The sequence below is a fragment of the Nymphalis io genome, chromosome 25 (genome assembly GCF_905147045.1).
Source record: "Nymphalis io chromosome 25, ilAglIoxx1.1, whole genome shotgun sequence".
Lineage (NCBI taxonomy): Eukaryota > Metazoa > Arthropoda > Insecta > Lepidoptera > Nymphalidae > Nymphalis > Nymphalis io.
Genome location: NC_065912.1, coordinates 8247376 through 8263343, shown reverse-complemented (window position 1 = coordinate 8263343; position 15968 = coordinate 8247376). Strand labels below are relative to the sequence as shown.

The following is a 15968-nucleotide window of genomic DNA, read 5'->3' as shown; positions in this document are numbered from 1 at the left end:
GAAGGTCATTAATTATAGAAAACAAGTTCAGGGTCATTGAACTTCTATTATATGATCTTGATAAAGGTTGATCTATTCCAAAATATATTGTAATATCTTTCAATCTATAATGTTTCAATCTTTGAGAGACTAATTTTCAATCTTCTTAGCAATGTTACCAGCTTATTAATTCGATTATTACTAGAAACTTGAGTATAAATTATAACTAATTATTGACAACATCTTCATAACATTTTAATGTAATTAAATCATCTATATTAGATATTGGAAACTTCGAGCTCTCTAGATAAGCACAATATACGTATATCCAAAGTTATCGGATATATTCGCGGTATTGGCCCCATCTCATGTCAGAAAAACAATATTAAAGGCCGGAGCCACCGCGGAAAAAGCTGAATCGAACAAACGGTGCAAATATTCGTCTCATATTCCAAATTATGCCTTTGTTCCGTTTGTAGTTCAAGCACTTGGACTTTGGGGTAATAGTGGAAAAACTTTTATTAAAAAATATAAAACCTATCTAGTCTAGTGGCTTGATAAAAGGCCGTAGACCTGGAGATTCAAGTCAGTAGACCAGGTCAGGCCAATAAAAGTTATTGGGTTTTTCTGTGAAAAAATTCTGAGTAGCAGCCCAGAGTCTGGTAGTTGGAAGTGTGTGTGTGGTCCTGCGCCTGAACTCTTTCCGGTCGTGTCGGATTGGCGTCCCATCGGATTATGAGAGTAAGAGAATAGAGAGTGCACCTGTGTTTGCACACACACTTGTGCAATATAATATCTCCTGCGTAGTTGGCTAATCTCTCTTGAGATTGGCCGCAGTGACCAAAATCGGTCTGGATGACATTGTTATATATAATATGCAATATACATATACTATGCAATCAATAATTTTTAAAATTTTATATTAAATTTTGCAATGTTTTAAAATATACTGAATATTTTAAAACATTGCAAAATTTATAAATTATAAAATACAAATACATTTAAATCGTTATTAATAAGATCAGTCATGTAGAAATCTTATTATTAATAGAAATATTTACTTGATGATTTCGATAAACAAAAATCATCATCAAAAATTTCATATACTGGAGGAAATCTGTTGTTGAAATCAATAACAATAATATTGATTTCTTTATTGCGCACAAATAACATACAAAAAATAAACTATCCACTCATCCACTAGCCATCACGATCCACCAACTTGTGTTGGTGCAACGTGATGGCATAAACTCTAAACGTCCTCCTTGAGAGTAAAGATCTATGCCGATATTCTATAGATTTTCTATTACATGTATTCTATTATATGAATTATTATGTTATGATGTAAAGACGTGTCTGTAGATATTATTACATAGACGTAGCCTCTAAGAACATTCAAGCCTTGTATTGGTTTTGCTTTATCATACACAAAAAATTTCGCACGGACACGAATAAAAAATACGTATATATATATATATATATATATATATATTAAATCCAAAGTCTTTGGAAAATCTGCTAAGTTTGCTATAAAAGTGTCCTTGTGACTTATTGCCGCTAATCTCAAGGGAAAATGGCCAACGTATAAGAGTGTATGCGCAAACACAAATGCAAAAATAATTCGATGGAGTGGCAAACCTGACTCGACCGGAAATAGTTTAGATGCAGGACCAACTGCTTTTCTGTCCGAGGCACGGGAGTATAATAATAATAGTAACATACTGAAACATTTTCACACACGGCAATCTGAAATAAAGCTTGTACAGAGCTTTTACTATGGAAACCAGACAACTGATATACTACATATACTATTTTTATATTGTATATACATACTTATATAGATAATTACACCCAGACTCAGGACAAACAGACATACACACAAATATCTGTCCTGGGTGGGAACCGAACCCAAAACCTTCGACGTGAAAGGCAAGCATCCACCAACCACACGAACCGGCTCGTCAAAAAAAAAGTAACAGTTAGAAAATGTTCCACTACTGGCCTCCTCTCCTTTTTTAGGTGGTTTTGAGCTTACAACATCACGCTGCTCTAACGTCCATTGGTGGATATACACACAATATGTGACACATGCAGCGCGAGATGCATCAAAACACAAATTGAACACATGAAAATTCAGTGGTGCTAACGAAGTCCACAAAAACATCTCTAACATATTACATGTATGTTACCTCCACAACAACCAGTAACAAAGAATAATCAGCAAATACACAATAAAAAAGTTTAAACCTAATCTAATAGACAAATAAATTTCAACCCAACTTAAAATATCGATACAAGTGAACTAACAAAACTAATTTTGGACTATTTGAAGTTCTGTTAAAATAGATGTATTTAATAGTTATTCAATAGCGTAGCGCTACGTTAATTCGTAGCTATTCACTGCTACAATATTCGTAACAGCGCTACGCCGTTTCAAACAATTGTAACAGACGATGTACATACGGTTTGAGTCAATATATATTTAATGAATTTGTGGGACTAAATTTATAATAATATATTTAAAATTAATTCTTAAGGAAATTATAGCTGCAGGCTTTATTTGAGCTTTAAATATTGCTACTCTGTCATATTTGAATGCAACCTTTTTAAGCTACTAATTAATAAAAATGTTTCAGTGAGTGCTTTGTTTAATACAGATTTCTCTCTTTATGTCTATTTACTTGACATTCATGAAAAATACAGAGTATTATTTAACTAATCACTCTCTTAAACATTTATAGATAAAGCTATATATTAAATACTTGAGTACTTAAATTAATAACTAGCGCTTGCCCCGCGGCTTCACCCGTGCCCTAATCGAAAATGCTGTTACCCAGAAAAAGGCCAAAATATATTCATTATGTCATATTTTAAATGAGATAATTCACAACACACACACAAAATTTCATATTTATGTTATTAATGCGATTATTATTATTGTAGTAATTAAAGATAAAACAATTTCATATTGTATTTAATTATTACGCTTTAAAGCATTATAATAAAAGAAAATTCGTGAGTAATTTAGTTTAATCGGTAAATTCTAAATGTAAAGCGATTTAATATAATTGTTATTCGGTAACTTTACAATTATACCAATTAAACGTGTATCCATTCATCAATGAATTTATGTTGGTACAAATTACTTAAATGTTTTAACGAAACAAAAGAAGTTTTCCGTGGTATTAACAATACATTTTACAAACCATTGTTTTAATACGTGGAACTTACTGTTGATATTATTTTAGGTGGGTAGTTGAGCGAATACACGTCATGATGTTGATGACTGATGCTTCGTATTGATTAGTTTTTATTTTTAAGTTTTAAGTCTAGATGGATTTTGTCAGTTTTTTCGTCAAGGAAATACATTATCTTCCATATTAATTCGGATGGAATTGATTTGTTTATTTTATATTGAAGCGATATACTATTTACAGTGAAAATTAAAACCAATTAAAAAGATAAGTCGAGATGGCCCAGTGGTAAGAACGCGTGAATCTTAACCGATGAACGTGGGTTTAAACCCGGGCAAGCACCTCTGAATTTTAATTTGCTTAATTTCTGTTTATAATTCATCTCGTGCTTTTCGGTGAAGGAAAACATCGTGAGGAAACCTGCATGTGTCTAATTTCATCGAAATTCTGCCACATGTGTATTCCACCAACCCGCATTGGAGCAGCGTAGTGGAATAAGCTCCAAATCTTCTCCTCAAAAAGGGAGAGGAGACTTTAGCCCAGCAATGGGACATTTACAGGCTGTTACCTACTTACTTACTAAAAAGACACACAGACAAACACCACAATTAAGAAGTTTTTACTAACAAATTTATGCTACAGTTTTCAGTCAATTAGAAATAAATTATTAAAAAAAATTTTAATTTTATTTTAAATTTAAAGAAGCCGTAGAACGCAATACTAAGATCATTGACCATACAATAGAATGGAACCCAAAAATACGAAACAACAATTTTTTTTTATACTATAAAAGTAGTACGGTCTATTATATTCGCCGTACTCATTTTATTGTAGCTTACTTTAAATTTCAGTTAAACAATTCAGTTATTTTTTTCTTTTTTATTGTATAGTTAGGTGATCACCAACGCCCATAGATATTGGCTTTGTAAGAAATGTAAACCATCGCTTACATCACCTGTGCGCTACCAATCTTGGTAACGAAGAAGTTATGTCCCTTGTGACTGTAATTACAATGGCTCACTCAAACCGGAACACAATAATACCAAGTACTGCTGTTTTGAGGTAGAATATCTGATGAGTGGGTGGTACCTACCCAAATGACCTAGCACAAAGCCCTTTTTTTAACGCATTACGCGTTTCTCCCACGTGATCATTGGGGGGGGGGGGGGTTTGTGGAGCTTGCCGGTGTCCAAGGCGCGGAGTGTGCCCCGAACATCGAAATACCTACTAAAAACCAGCGGTACCCTTTCCGTCTTAACGAGAAGCACCGCGGTATCGCTTGCGCATGCTACCGTGACGCTCTAACGAAACCTTGCACAAAGCCCGAATTACCGTTATTATTGGTAATAAACCAAATTGAAGTAACCAAAGTGAGCTTATTTTTCTAAAGAACTGTATCAAAATAATACAGTAACATTTTTAGAAAACATTCTACTTGATGGGTTATAAAGAAAAGAACACCACAAAACTGTCATATTCATAGGTTTTGATAACATAATACAAGCTGGAAAAAATGGATTCTTCAATACAAATATAATGTACCCAATTTTTACGCCAATCAATCCGATAGCATCCCTATAAACGATAATAGGGATCGAAAACTATCAGATTCCCATTCGATATTCAAAAAACGTAAAATACTTTTTCCATATTGATTTATATAAAACTTGTATTACAGACGTTGGTTTGCTGACGTTACGTTTTATTACAGAAATAATAATAAATCACACGTATTCCGTACATTCGAAGTTGTTTTTCATTATATAACATTGTACCAATGTACAAGTTTCATAATTGGAATTGCCCTAATTAGAAGCCGTGAATTTCAATCAATACTCAACTGAAGTGTTATAAAGTCATTATTTTTTTATGGTAATAAATTGTGTTATATAAGCCGACATAGCTTTGGTTAGTTATGTAGATGATTATTAATTCAAGGCATGTAATCGATTCCAAGTATTATCAAGAAGTTGGAAAGTTAAAATGTCATGAGAAAAATTACTATTCATTATAGAAGCCCGAGCAGATTTTCTTTACACCAAGCTTTATATGCAGCTTTAGCCTCAGTGTTTATATAATAATTGCAATAAACTGCTTCAATAATATAGTGGCTAAATTATTATAAGGCTTATAAAAAAATTAGATATTTCACGAAATTTTCAATAGCACTTTGAAAGTTTAAAGTCGGCGTAGCATATTCCCTCCGTGAACTTTTCTGGTTGAGTTAATTTGTTATTCTAATTAATTTTGAGAGTGAGTTAATAATGATACATCCATTCTATGCACATACGTATTATATGATTTAACAATAACATATCATATGCTCTGAGATTCCTTGAGAATTTCCAACGAGGCCGAAATAGGTCAGGATTACGACATTATCATTATTGCAGCCACTTACAAAATGACCCTTTTGATTAACTTAATTCAACGCCGAACTACTTGGTTAATAGGTAAAAATATTTTTAGTTATATAACTATAAACTTGGCGCATAGACGTTCAACTTCCTGTTTGTTAATGTTCTACAGACTGTTTGTGGGATTGTGTCCTGAGGTCCATACGCCTTATCCTACTATCTCCTTTCTTTAATTTGGGTACGAGACGCAATGTAGTATACCAAGCATATTAATGTATATACACTACCACACATTTGATATGAAAAATCAAGGGATACTATATTTTATACGATACGCTATTTGTTCCTATAAAAACCTGCAAAATTTAATTTAATATTAACAAAGCTTTCAATTTATATTGTTTTGTATTTCATATTAATAAACATAAAGCAATAACTCGCCAACAAAATAAAGAAAAAAATAATTCAATAGCAAAAATTGATAATCAATACTACATACCAATTAACACTAAGTGATCATAATCATCACGTTGTCGCATTTACAAATCCATCCGACTCCAAATGCTATCTATCAAAAAGTAAAAACACAAAAAGACAGAGTATACCTGCTGTGCATTCAATAGTATGGTAGATAAGCCTTTTTCCTCAAGCGCTTTTAGCTGAGCAGGTTTTGATTTACAGGTTGTTATTGAATACATTCTGTTACAGATAGACAAAGGAATACTTCGTGTAATGAATCATGAACGAATTTAATAACATGCACAATACGTTCCAGGCATACGTTTGGCAAAATATTAGCAACGTGCCTTGTTAATTGGTATTGTCAATAACGGCTTGCGTTATTTTATTTTTTTATAGAATGGGAAGGTGGACGAACATATGGGCCACCTGATGGTAAGTGGTCACCAAACGCCCTTAGACATTGGCATTGTAAGAAATGTCAACCATCGCTTATACCCAATGCGCCACCAACCTTGGGAACTAAGATTTTATGTCCCTTGTACCTGTAATTACACTGGCTCACTCACCCTTCAAACCGGAACACAACAATATCAAGTATTGCTGTTTTGCGGTAGCAATCTGATGAGTGGGTGGTAGCTACCCAGACGAGCTTGCACAAAGCCCTACCACCAGTAAATAGTATATAATGAATAAATTTAATATTAATATTTCGTAAAAAAAAAAAAAAATCGTATAATTTAAAATTAACATATCTATTATTATTTGTTTATATCAGTTTTATTAATATACGATTTTATTGACTTACAATTTCAGTACTGACATATATATATGTCAGTCGCAATGGCTGTGTTATTTTGTATTTGTTAAAATTTTACCGAGAAAATTGTTCTATTATAATTCTAATGTATGTATATTCGAGTGAATACTTACTCCGCGACTATGAAAGGCGTTACACAGACTGCCACTTGCCCTAGTAACCGAAATGGTACACTAATACTAAATTTAACATTCCATCTCTAAACTTTATTTAATTTAAAATATTTTTTCATTACAATTAAAAGAAGAAACTCCTAAAAATATTCACGTTTAGGTATAACAGTTTATATTTTTGCTTCCGTATCTAAAACTTGACTAGTGGCGTAAAATAAGTAAAACTCCGGACTAAAAACTCGCAGCACTTTATCAGGATTAAAAGCTCTCAAAGTTGTTGAAAGCTTTGCGGTCGAATAGTGAGCTTTTTGGAAGCATTGTAGGTAAAATATAATAGAAATAAGTTGTAAAAGTAACCAATTCACTAACGGTTTGCGCTTGGGTAACTTAGTGTTGTCGGTGAAAAAATATGCAAATCGGGCTCGAAGGACCAGAAAAGTTTTACATAGTATAAAAATAATTTGGCAAAATATTTTTAAAAATTATACTTTACTTCATTGTATAATGTTATATTTTATATAAAAATCTTGCAATTATTTATAAAAAAAAGCTATTTTATATTATATATTCATTCAAACTAAGTTATGAATCAAACAATGACATTTAGAAAGTGTACGAATATATTTATCTACAACTCTATAGCGTCTGTATATTTTAAGCAATGAAAAAATCTTGAAAAATTATACATTATATACAATATATAATTATTATACAAAATATAATTATGTCATTACCATAAACCTAACATAGGCTTCAAGCGAGTTTAGCATAATGTCTTTATAATGTACGTGTGGACTGACATAAGCTACGATTCCATGGAAAATATATTTTTGCAGAAAATTGGTACATCATGACCTAAATTTACCTGCGTGTAAAATTTATGTTCAGAGAAATCCGAAATAACTTCGTTATATTTTTTAAAATGATAAATAATAATATGTCTAATTTAAATTATATATCAATTAAGTTAAGTAAATTATAATAAATATTAATCTCCGAATCATGATTCCGATTATGATATCTAACACATTTATTTTTTAATGATTGAAACAAATGAGTAGGAGGGTAAATAAAAAAATGATACTAAATTAAGAATATGTCTTATCGTTATAACATTTCTTATGCATAAACCCAAGACCGTTTTGATGAGTGTCTACATTTCTCGAGCGACCCTCATTAAAACTTGCTCTACATGAAATTTGAGTTTCCTTTGTGAGTATCTTATTATTTGCCGTTTTATGAAACTTTAGACGTCAGTATAATGTTTATTTACACTTATGAGAATATTACTTAAGTTTTTTTTTTTTATAAATTACGTTGTTTATTGTATTAAAGCTATGGTACATAGGCATGTTGATATTCTTTAATATGAATATTTATATACTATAGTTTAAATTTTTATATTCTAAAAAATGTGGGGTGAGTACAATGTTACAAATTTTTTGTGTTGTTGACAGATGGCGCTCTTCGAGGGGAGGTAGATGCACGCGGGCGCGGCACGGAGCCAGCGTTACTCCATGAGCTCCACTCAACGCTGCCGCCTGCCGCGCCCGAAACCTGGCACACGATTTCTCTCATCCTCAAGGGGCTCGTCTTTATCACAATCATACTTGGGGCACTCCTTGGGAATGCTCTTGTAATCATATCTGTCCACCGTCATCGCAAGCTTCGCGTCATCACTAACTACTACGTCGTCAGTCTCGCAGTTGCTGATATGCTGGTCGCTTTGTGCGCAATGACCTTCAACGCTAGTGCCGAACTAACTGATACTTGGCTCTTTGGGCCACTTGTCTGTGATATCTTTAATTCCCTTGACGTGTATTTCTCAAGCGCCTCCATCCTACACTTGTGTTGCATATCCGTAGACAGATATTATGCAATCGTTCGACCCTTGGAATATCCAGTAACCATGACGCACAGAACAGTCTGCTTCATGCTCGCAAACGTCTGGCTATGGCCAGCATTCATAAGCTTTGTTCCTATATTTATGGGATGGTACACTACAGAACAGCATCGCCAACTACGAAAAGCGCATCCGGATGTCTGTATGTTCAAAACTAATATGGTCTATGCCCTAATATCATCGAGCGTTTCCTTTTGGATACCAAGTGTTGTCATGATATCAATGTATTGTAAGATTTTTAGAGAAGCAATTAGGCAAAGAGAAGCGTTGACAAGGACTTCATCAAATATTTTGCTCAATTCCGTTCATATGAAACATACCTCACACAGTGCACATCATTCTCATTATCTACATCCTGACCGAAGACCTTCGGATATAAGTCCAAACTACAGCACCTTTACGGAAGTTGGCCCAGAAGAGACAGAATTTGGAGAAGTTGTAATGGCTTTGGGCGATATTTGTCCTAGTAAGGAAGCCAGTCCGAGGAAATCGGTGAATATAAGCTGTGATACAGCTAGTTCTGGATATTGCTCTGGTGGTTCCAACAAGAGATCATCAAGTGGACAGCCACCCCCTGGATGGAGGGCCAGCTGTACGTCAGCCGTGGCGAATAGAGAATTAGCAAAAGCAGCAACTGAACTAAATTCACAAGGTAAATACTGTATCTTTATAAACATATCTTAGGTATTCTCGTCACCATCCTAGGGGATCATGATATTCTGTACAATAGCAATTGCAATTGTTTTATTTATATTCAATGCCTTAATGTAAATAACTCTTATGGAAACATATATACATATATTTCCCAAAAACTTTTCGTTCTCACATTATTTTAAGTTTAAAATCTACAAAGGAGATATCAAAGATCACATTTAAAATACTTACTTAAACTAAAACGCTTCAAGATTTTATTGTCATATTGTTGATATAATAGTTACACCAATTTATCACTAAACACTTATAATTATCAACTAAACAGATAACCTTACGAAGTGATACGTCTTTAAAGATGTAAACAATATAACTGTACAATTAGCAACTATCTAAAAAAAGTAAAAGTAAAAGGAGCCGAGATGGCCTAGTGATTTGAACGCATGAATCTTAACCAATATAAAGGCAAGGCAAGGCATAATTTCAATAAAATTAGAAAGTGAAATTAGTGTATTCTATCTATCTAAGCTAAACACTTCTCCTAAAATGGGAGAGGAGGCTTTAGCCCAGCAGTGGGATATTAAGGCTGTTACTGTACTGTACTGTACAAAAAAAATACACGACGTCTATTAAAAGGCTCAAATCGATTTAAAATAAACTTACCTTTAAAATATTTACACAGATTTGAAAAGTACCAGAGACTGTAAAACACATTCAGTAAGTTATTTAAGATTATAAATAAAGATAGCAGTTGAACATCGAGCTGCGATGAGAATGAATTCCTGACGTTTTAACATCAGATAAATACCTTTGATATTTGTTGGCGTATACTCACTTGATTATTATCTCTATAAATGTTGATGTCTTGATTAAAACGATATTGGATATATTTATGTAATTTCTATTCGTATTTTATGCCCTTTTCTACATATTTTACAAACGTTGGTCCTCGCCTGTTTCATGAAATACAAATTTGTACATTCCGACAATTAATTGTATGTTCGTCACGTTTATGATATTTTCTTTTATTAATTAGAATGCAATTGCAATTAAATATAAAATTAATTTATATATTAAATGGACTTTGCCTCATTTTTCAATAACTGTAATAAAAAAAAACTAAAAAATTATAATATTTTATTACTTGCTACTCAAGTCGATAAACTCAATTGTTTGTATTTGATTTATCTATATTAAACTGAGAAATATCAGCAAAATACAAATATTCACGCCTTATATTTTAACTGAAGATAAAATAAGAAACTCTTAGGATACTTCAAAAACTGGCACACAAAAAAGAACCACTAATGACTCAGATAAATGAGCGAGTCATAAACGTGATAAAGATAACGGAGGTCTTACTCTTTCTACTCTAGGGTGAGCCGAAACGTTTTTCTTGAGGATTTTTTGAAGCAACATGTTTGCGAAGTTTTATTTCATGAGCTAAGCCCGTGACGCGTCAGCACGTATAATAACAGACGATGATCCAATAGAAAGATTAAATGGAGATATAAGAGACAAAAACAAAGCGATAGCGGCGAATTAATGGAGCTGTATTCGTATAGCACGGCATCATATATAGAGTCATAAATCAATCTCAAATCTGCTTGATTTCAAATAGAGAGATGAATAATCCATTATGAAATCATTTCAAATTAAATGTACATGATTCATCACCAAATATCAATAAGCGAATAGGAAACTTTGTATGTTGACTCCAGAAATGGACTTCCTCTGTACCATATCACTATTAGTAAGCCAACATAGTGTATCAAAAGAGAGATTTTATATGAAAGCCAAGGAGCAAATTAATTACCGTATCGGACGTTCGTCTATTATATAGATACAAGTACAAGCCACTTCTTATATTGTCAATGTGCAAAAGCCGGGATGGCCCTGTGGTAAGAACGCGTGAATCTTAACCGATGATCGTGGGTTCAAACCCGGGCAGCACCACTGAATTTTCATGTGCTTAATTTGTGATTATAATTCATCTCGTGCTTTACGGTGAAGGAAGACATCGTGAGGAAACCTGCATGTGTCTAATTTCACTGAAATTCTGCCACATGTGAATTCTACCAACCCGCATTGGAGCAGCGTGGTGGAATAAGCTCCAAACCTTCCCCTAAAAAGAGGAGAGGAGGCCTTTAGCCCAGCAGTGGGACATTCACAGGATGTTACAGTTACAAATAAATGATAGTAGTAAATGGTAGTTCCATTAGCTTTTAAAGCAAAATTGACAAAATATAATATTAAGTATAAACTCAAAAAATATTTGCTCAACGGTTCAATATCATAACGAATAATACTTTTGTAATAATATTTAATACTGTAAGTATCTCTGTACGCTCATAATACGTACTATATTAAAATAGCTTTGTTTTGCTTTATTTAATGAAAGCTTACTTGTATATTATTTAATTTTACTTTGTTTTTTTTTGTTTTTCTTTCATTAGGTTTGATGTATGTGTGTGTGTTTTAATTATATATGTTAGTTTGTGTAGAGTTATATTTGTTAGTTCAAGCAGCACCCAAACAAATTGACAAGGCTTATGGGTGTCAAGAATAAAAATAAATATTAATATTTACTTGTTAATAAATAAATGAATAAATTCACCAAGGAATCGAATATGATATTCTGTAATTAAACTGGCTCACTCTTTCTTCAAATATAGCAGTACAAATTATTCATATTTGACAGTATAATAACGCACGCACAAAGCCCTCATCAGGTATTTAATTAATCTTTTTAAACGGTAGTGTTTAAATAAATCAATTAATTGAACTTTTAGATGAAGAAAATATTTTTCAAGTTAAATAGTATTACCATATTATTACATATAAAACAAAGTTACGGTTCGCTTGGATTGCAGAAACTGTCAAACTGATTCTATCTGATCAAATGAATACCAATATTCAGACTGATCAATCCTTACTCTTGAAGGATAACATTCAACTAAAATTCAACTCTAACACCAAATGTTACAGTTGAAAGCGGACCACCAAATTCGCTTCTAGGCATATTTTTATGTGATCTAAAATATGAATTCCCTTTGAGAAAATGTTTTAGAAGTGTAACTTCTTTTGTGATTTTCTTGAGCTGCTAAGATTGAGAACGTATATATATTTAATGATAACGCAAAACATTTTCAAATATAATATACATTGTAAGTTTTAAAGGACAAGGTTTTTCCAATCTAATATCACAACAAATGTCGCAAAGTCAAGAATGTCGAAGAATTTTCATTAGACAACTTTACATTTTATAATTGTCTAAGTGTCAACTGTCGACAGCAGCAGGTGAATTTGAATTTAATGCTACAAAATATTTGATTCAAATATATTTTTGATACGGAATACGAGTAGAAACCATAATATAAAAAAATGTATTTTAATTTATGTTAAAAACTAAATACATTCAATATTTGAGATTAGCCCTACATAAAAATATCTGATACAGAAGATCTTGACATATCAATCAGATATAACTCATATGGAACTTAAACAAAGAAATTATAAAAAAAAATTCAAGATAATTTCGAACCAATTTAGAAAGACCCTTGAACTTTAACAATTTACACGGAAATCGGAATCTATAAATATGGATGTATATCTCTGAACGGAGTCATAAAACTGCATCGTACTTCAATTTGCATATGTATTGACAATCTCGTGATTCAAACGATAGTATGTGGCTGATAGACTTCATCATTTCTTTAACACAACACAGCAAATTCAAAGCAACAGGCATTGACATTTGATATAGAGATACAGTAACAGAATATATTGATATTATTATTTAACCTTACCAAAAACATAATAATAATAATATCCTGGGACATTTTTCACACACGGCCATCTGATCCCAAATTAAGCTTGTACAAAGCTTGTGCTATGGAAACCAGACAACTGATATACTACATATACTACTTTTCTTTTGTAAATACATACTTATATAGAAAATTACACCCAGACTCAGGACAAACAGAAATGTTCATGCACACAAATGTCTGTCCCAGGTGGGAATCGAACCCAAAACCTTCGGCGTGAAAAGGCAAGTATCTACCAACCACGCCAACCGGCTCGTCATTCACATCTAATTTTACTTTGTGGTAGGGCTCTGTGTAAGCCTGTCTGGCTGGGGAACACAGCAATACTTACTATTCCGGTATAAAGGATGAATGAAAGGTATAACATTCCCAGGATAGGTAGCGCATTTGCAATATAAGGAGCAGTTAATATTTTTTATAGCGCCAATGTCCATGGGTTATGATGACCACTTACCATCATAGGCCCATCCCCCAACCTATTTAAAAAAAGTGGAAAAAATGAACGAAATAAATGCCAAGTGAAAACCACTGCTGGGCCAAGGATTCCTCTTATATTAGAGAAGATTAGTTATTCCGCCACGCTACTCCAGTGGGCGTTGGTTAAATATTAATCAGTTGGGACAGAATTTCATTTTCGCGTCCCAAATATACTAAAAATCCGTAAAACTTACCTAGATTAGATCCGACAATCTTCAATATGTTTTATGCAACAGACCATTTTGGCCTATTGTCTTTATCTAAAGTATACAAAATCTTAACCGTGGGACAAACAAAAATTCCTCTATTTCTTTTTTACCTTCCATCTTTAAATACATCGCTTATAAATTATAACTCTTTTTTATTTTTTCCTTAAGATGCTTTTTATATAAATCTTAGAAAATTATGTGTCCAATTGATTTATAGTTCAAGAAAGTGGTGTTCAACTCCCTAATGCATCTCAACTGGCTCCCAATGGGAGTCATCAATTCTTTTGGTAAAGTGCGTTTTAATTTAGATAAAAAATGAATCATACAAGAGCTGAATAAGAAATTTTAATATTATTTTATCTTATAATGGATGTAACTTTTTTTTTTTTAATCTACTCTTAGTCGTAACTTTTAAAAAGTTCACGGTGTTAAAAGAAATTAAATATTCGTAACTTATTCCCAACAGGTGCATCGTTACGGGTGGCAGGCAAGTCGTGGCGTGCTGAGCATAAAGCTGCCCGCACTCTGGGCATTATAGTCGGAGCATTCTTATTGTGCTGGCTACCATTTTTTCTTTGGCAAGTATAGCGAATACTTAAAACTTCTTAAAAATTACTAATGCTTTGTAAAGTTAAAGATAACTAGTTTGATATGCGTCAAATGTTTCTTATATACCATACTCTGAATTATTACTTGTAATCGTTAATCCATTCGTCGTTGGATTATTATTAATGATGATGATAGATATTTAAATATCTTGGCACTTGGTACATGGTAGGGCCAACTGAGATTTCGAGTGTCAGATGACGTCAGTGTAAGATTTGTAAGTGTGTTAATGTGTGCGTGAAATCGGTACATGAGCTCACATGCTTACACTCGTGATTACCTCGACACACAATTTTATTTTTTTAATTTCCTTATATAATAAAACAATTTATTCACAGGTACGTCACAACAAATGTATGCGGCGAACCGTGTGATACACCTTCAGTCGTCGTTGGAGTTTTATTCTGGATTGGTTATTTCAACTCTGCGCTGAACCCGTTAATATACGCGTATTTTAACCGCGACTTTCGAGACGCGTTTAAAAACACGCTCATGTGTGCTCTGCCTTGCTGTTTCAGTTGTTGGAAAGACACTGGCACGCCATCATTGGTTTGATAGAAACAACAAGTCCTCAATTTTAAATGTATAAAGATAACTTGAATGATTTCTATGGGGACTATTTATTTGTTACAATTAAAAAAAAATTGTCATATGCAATATCGTTACTGTCATGTAGTATCAATAAATTGATAAAAATTAAAAAAATATATATTGTCCAGCAAATAAATCCAGTTTAACAAATTTAATACAACCACAACGAATTTTCAAAATTACAATAACCTTAAAACATAATGTCATTTGAATCGCCATCTTGATTTGGTATGTCATTTCTATTACATTCCGTTGTTCTGAGGTAATGTATGAGGAATCTGTTTAAAACCAATTATTCATTAATGAATATAATATTCATAAAAGCAATAATTTTATTAGTCAGTCATCTTAACTAAATGTTTAACTTGTAAATAGTTTGTTATTATATTAAAATTCTTGTCTGTAAATAAGGCTTGCTATACACTCAATAGATTTTATTAGCGTTTGTTTTAGCTTAAAAACAAAGCAGGTTATTCAAAATACGATTACATTATGATACATTTTACTGATCGTTAGAAGCTATGTAAAATATTACTTTATTACTATTTAAAATATAAAACGTATTAAATATTTATATAACTTACAAACCGTGTGTCCGATGAGATATCTCTTACATATATGACGAATTTCTGTACAAATTTTCTTTTTCCATTTAACCCCCCTTAAGGAATTAATTTTATTAATCGGACGAAGTATATCACATACCATTTTCATATTTTATCTATAACTATTTACATTTTACCGTAAAATTCCGTACGGTTACCGTATAAGAAACATTA

The 15968-nt window shown here is 32.5% G+C and overlaps 1 protein-coding gene across 1 annotated transcript in view; it reads left to right on the top strand.

Moving 5' to 3' along the window:
• Positions 1–15153, top strand: part of LOC126778218 (octopamine receptor beta-3R-like) — a 60509-nt gene extending 45356 nt beyond the window's left edge. The window contains exons 2-4 of the mRNA XM_050501696.1: positions 8380–9477; positions 14459–14570; positions 14937–15153. Of these exons, the coding sequence (XP_050357653.1) occupies positions 8637–9477; positions 14459–14570; positions 14937–15153 (1170 nt within the window). The 5' untranslated portion in view covers positions 8380–8636. The remainder of the gene's footprint in view (positions 1–8379; positions 9478–14458; positions 14571–14936) is intronic.
• The last annotated feature ends 815 nt before the right edge of the window (positions 15154–15968 follow it).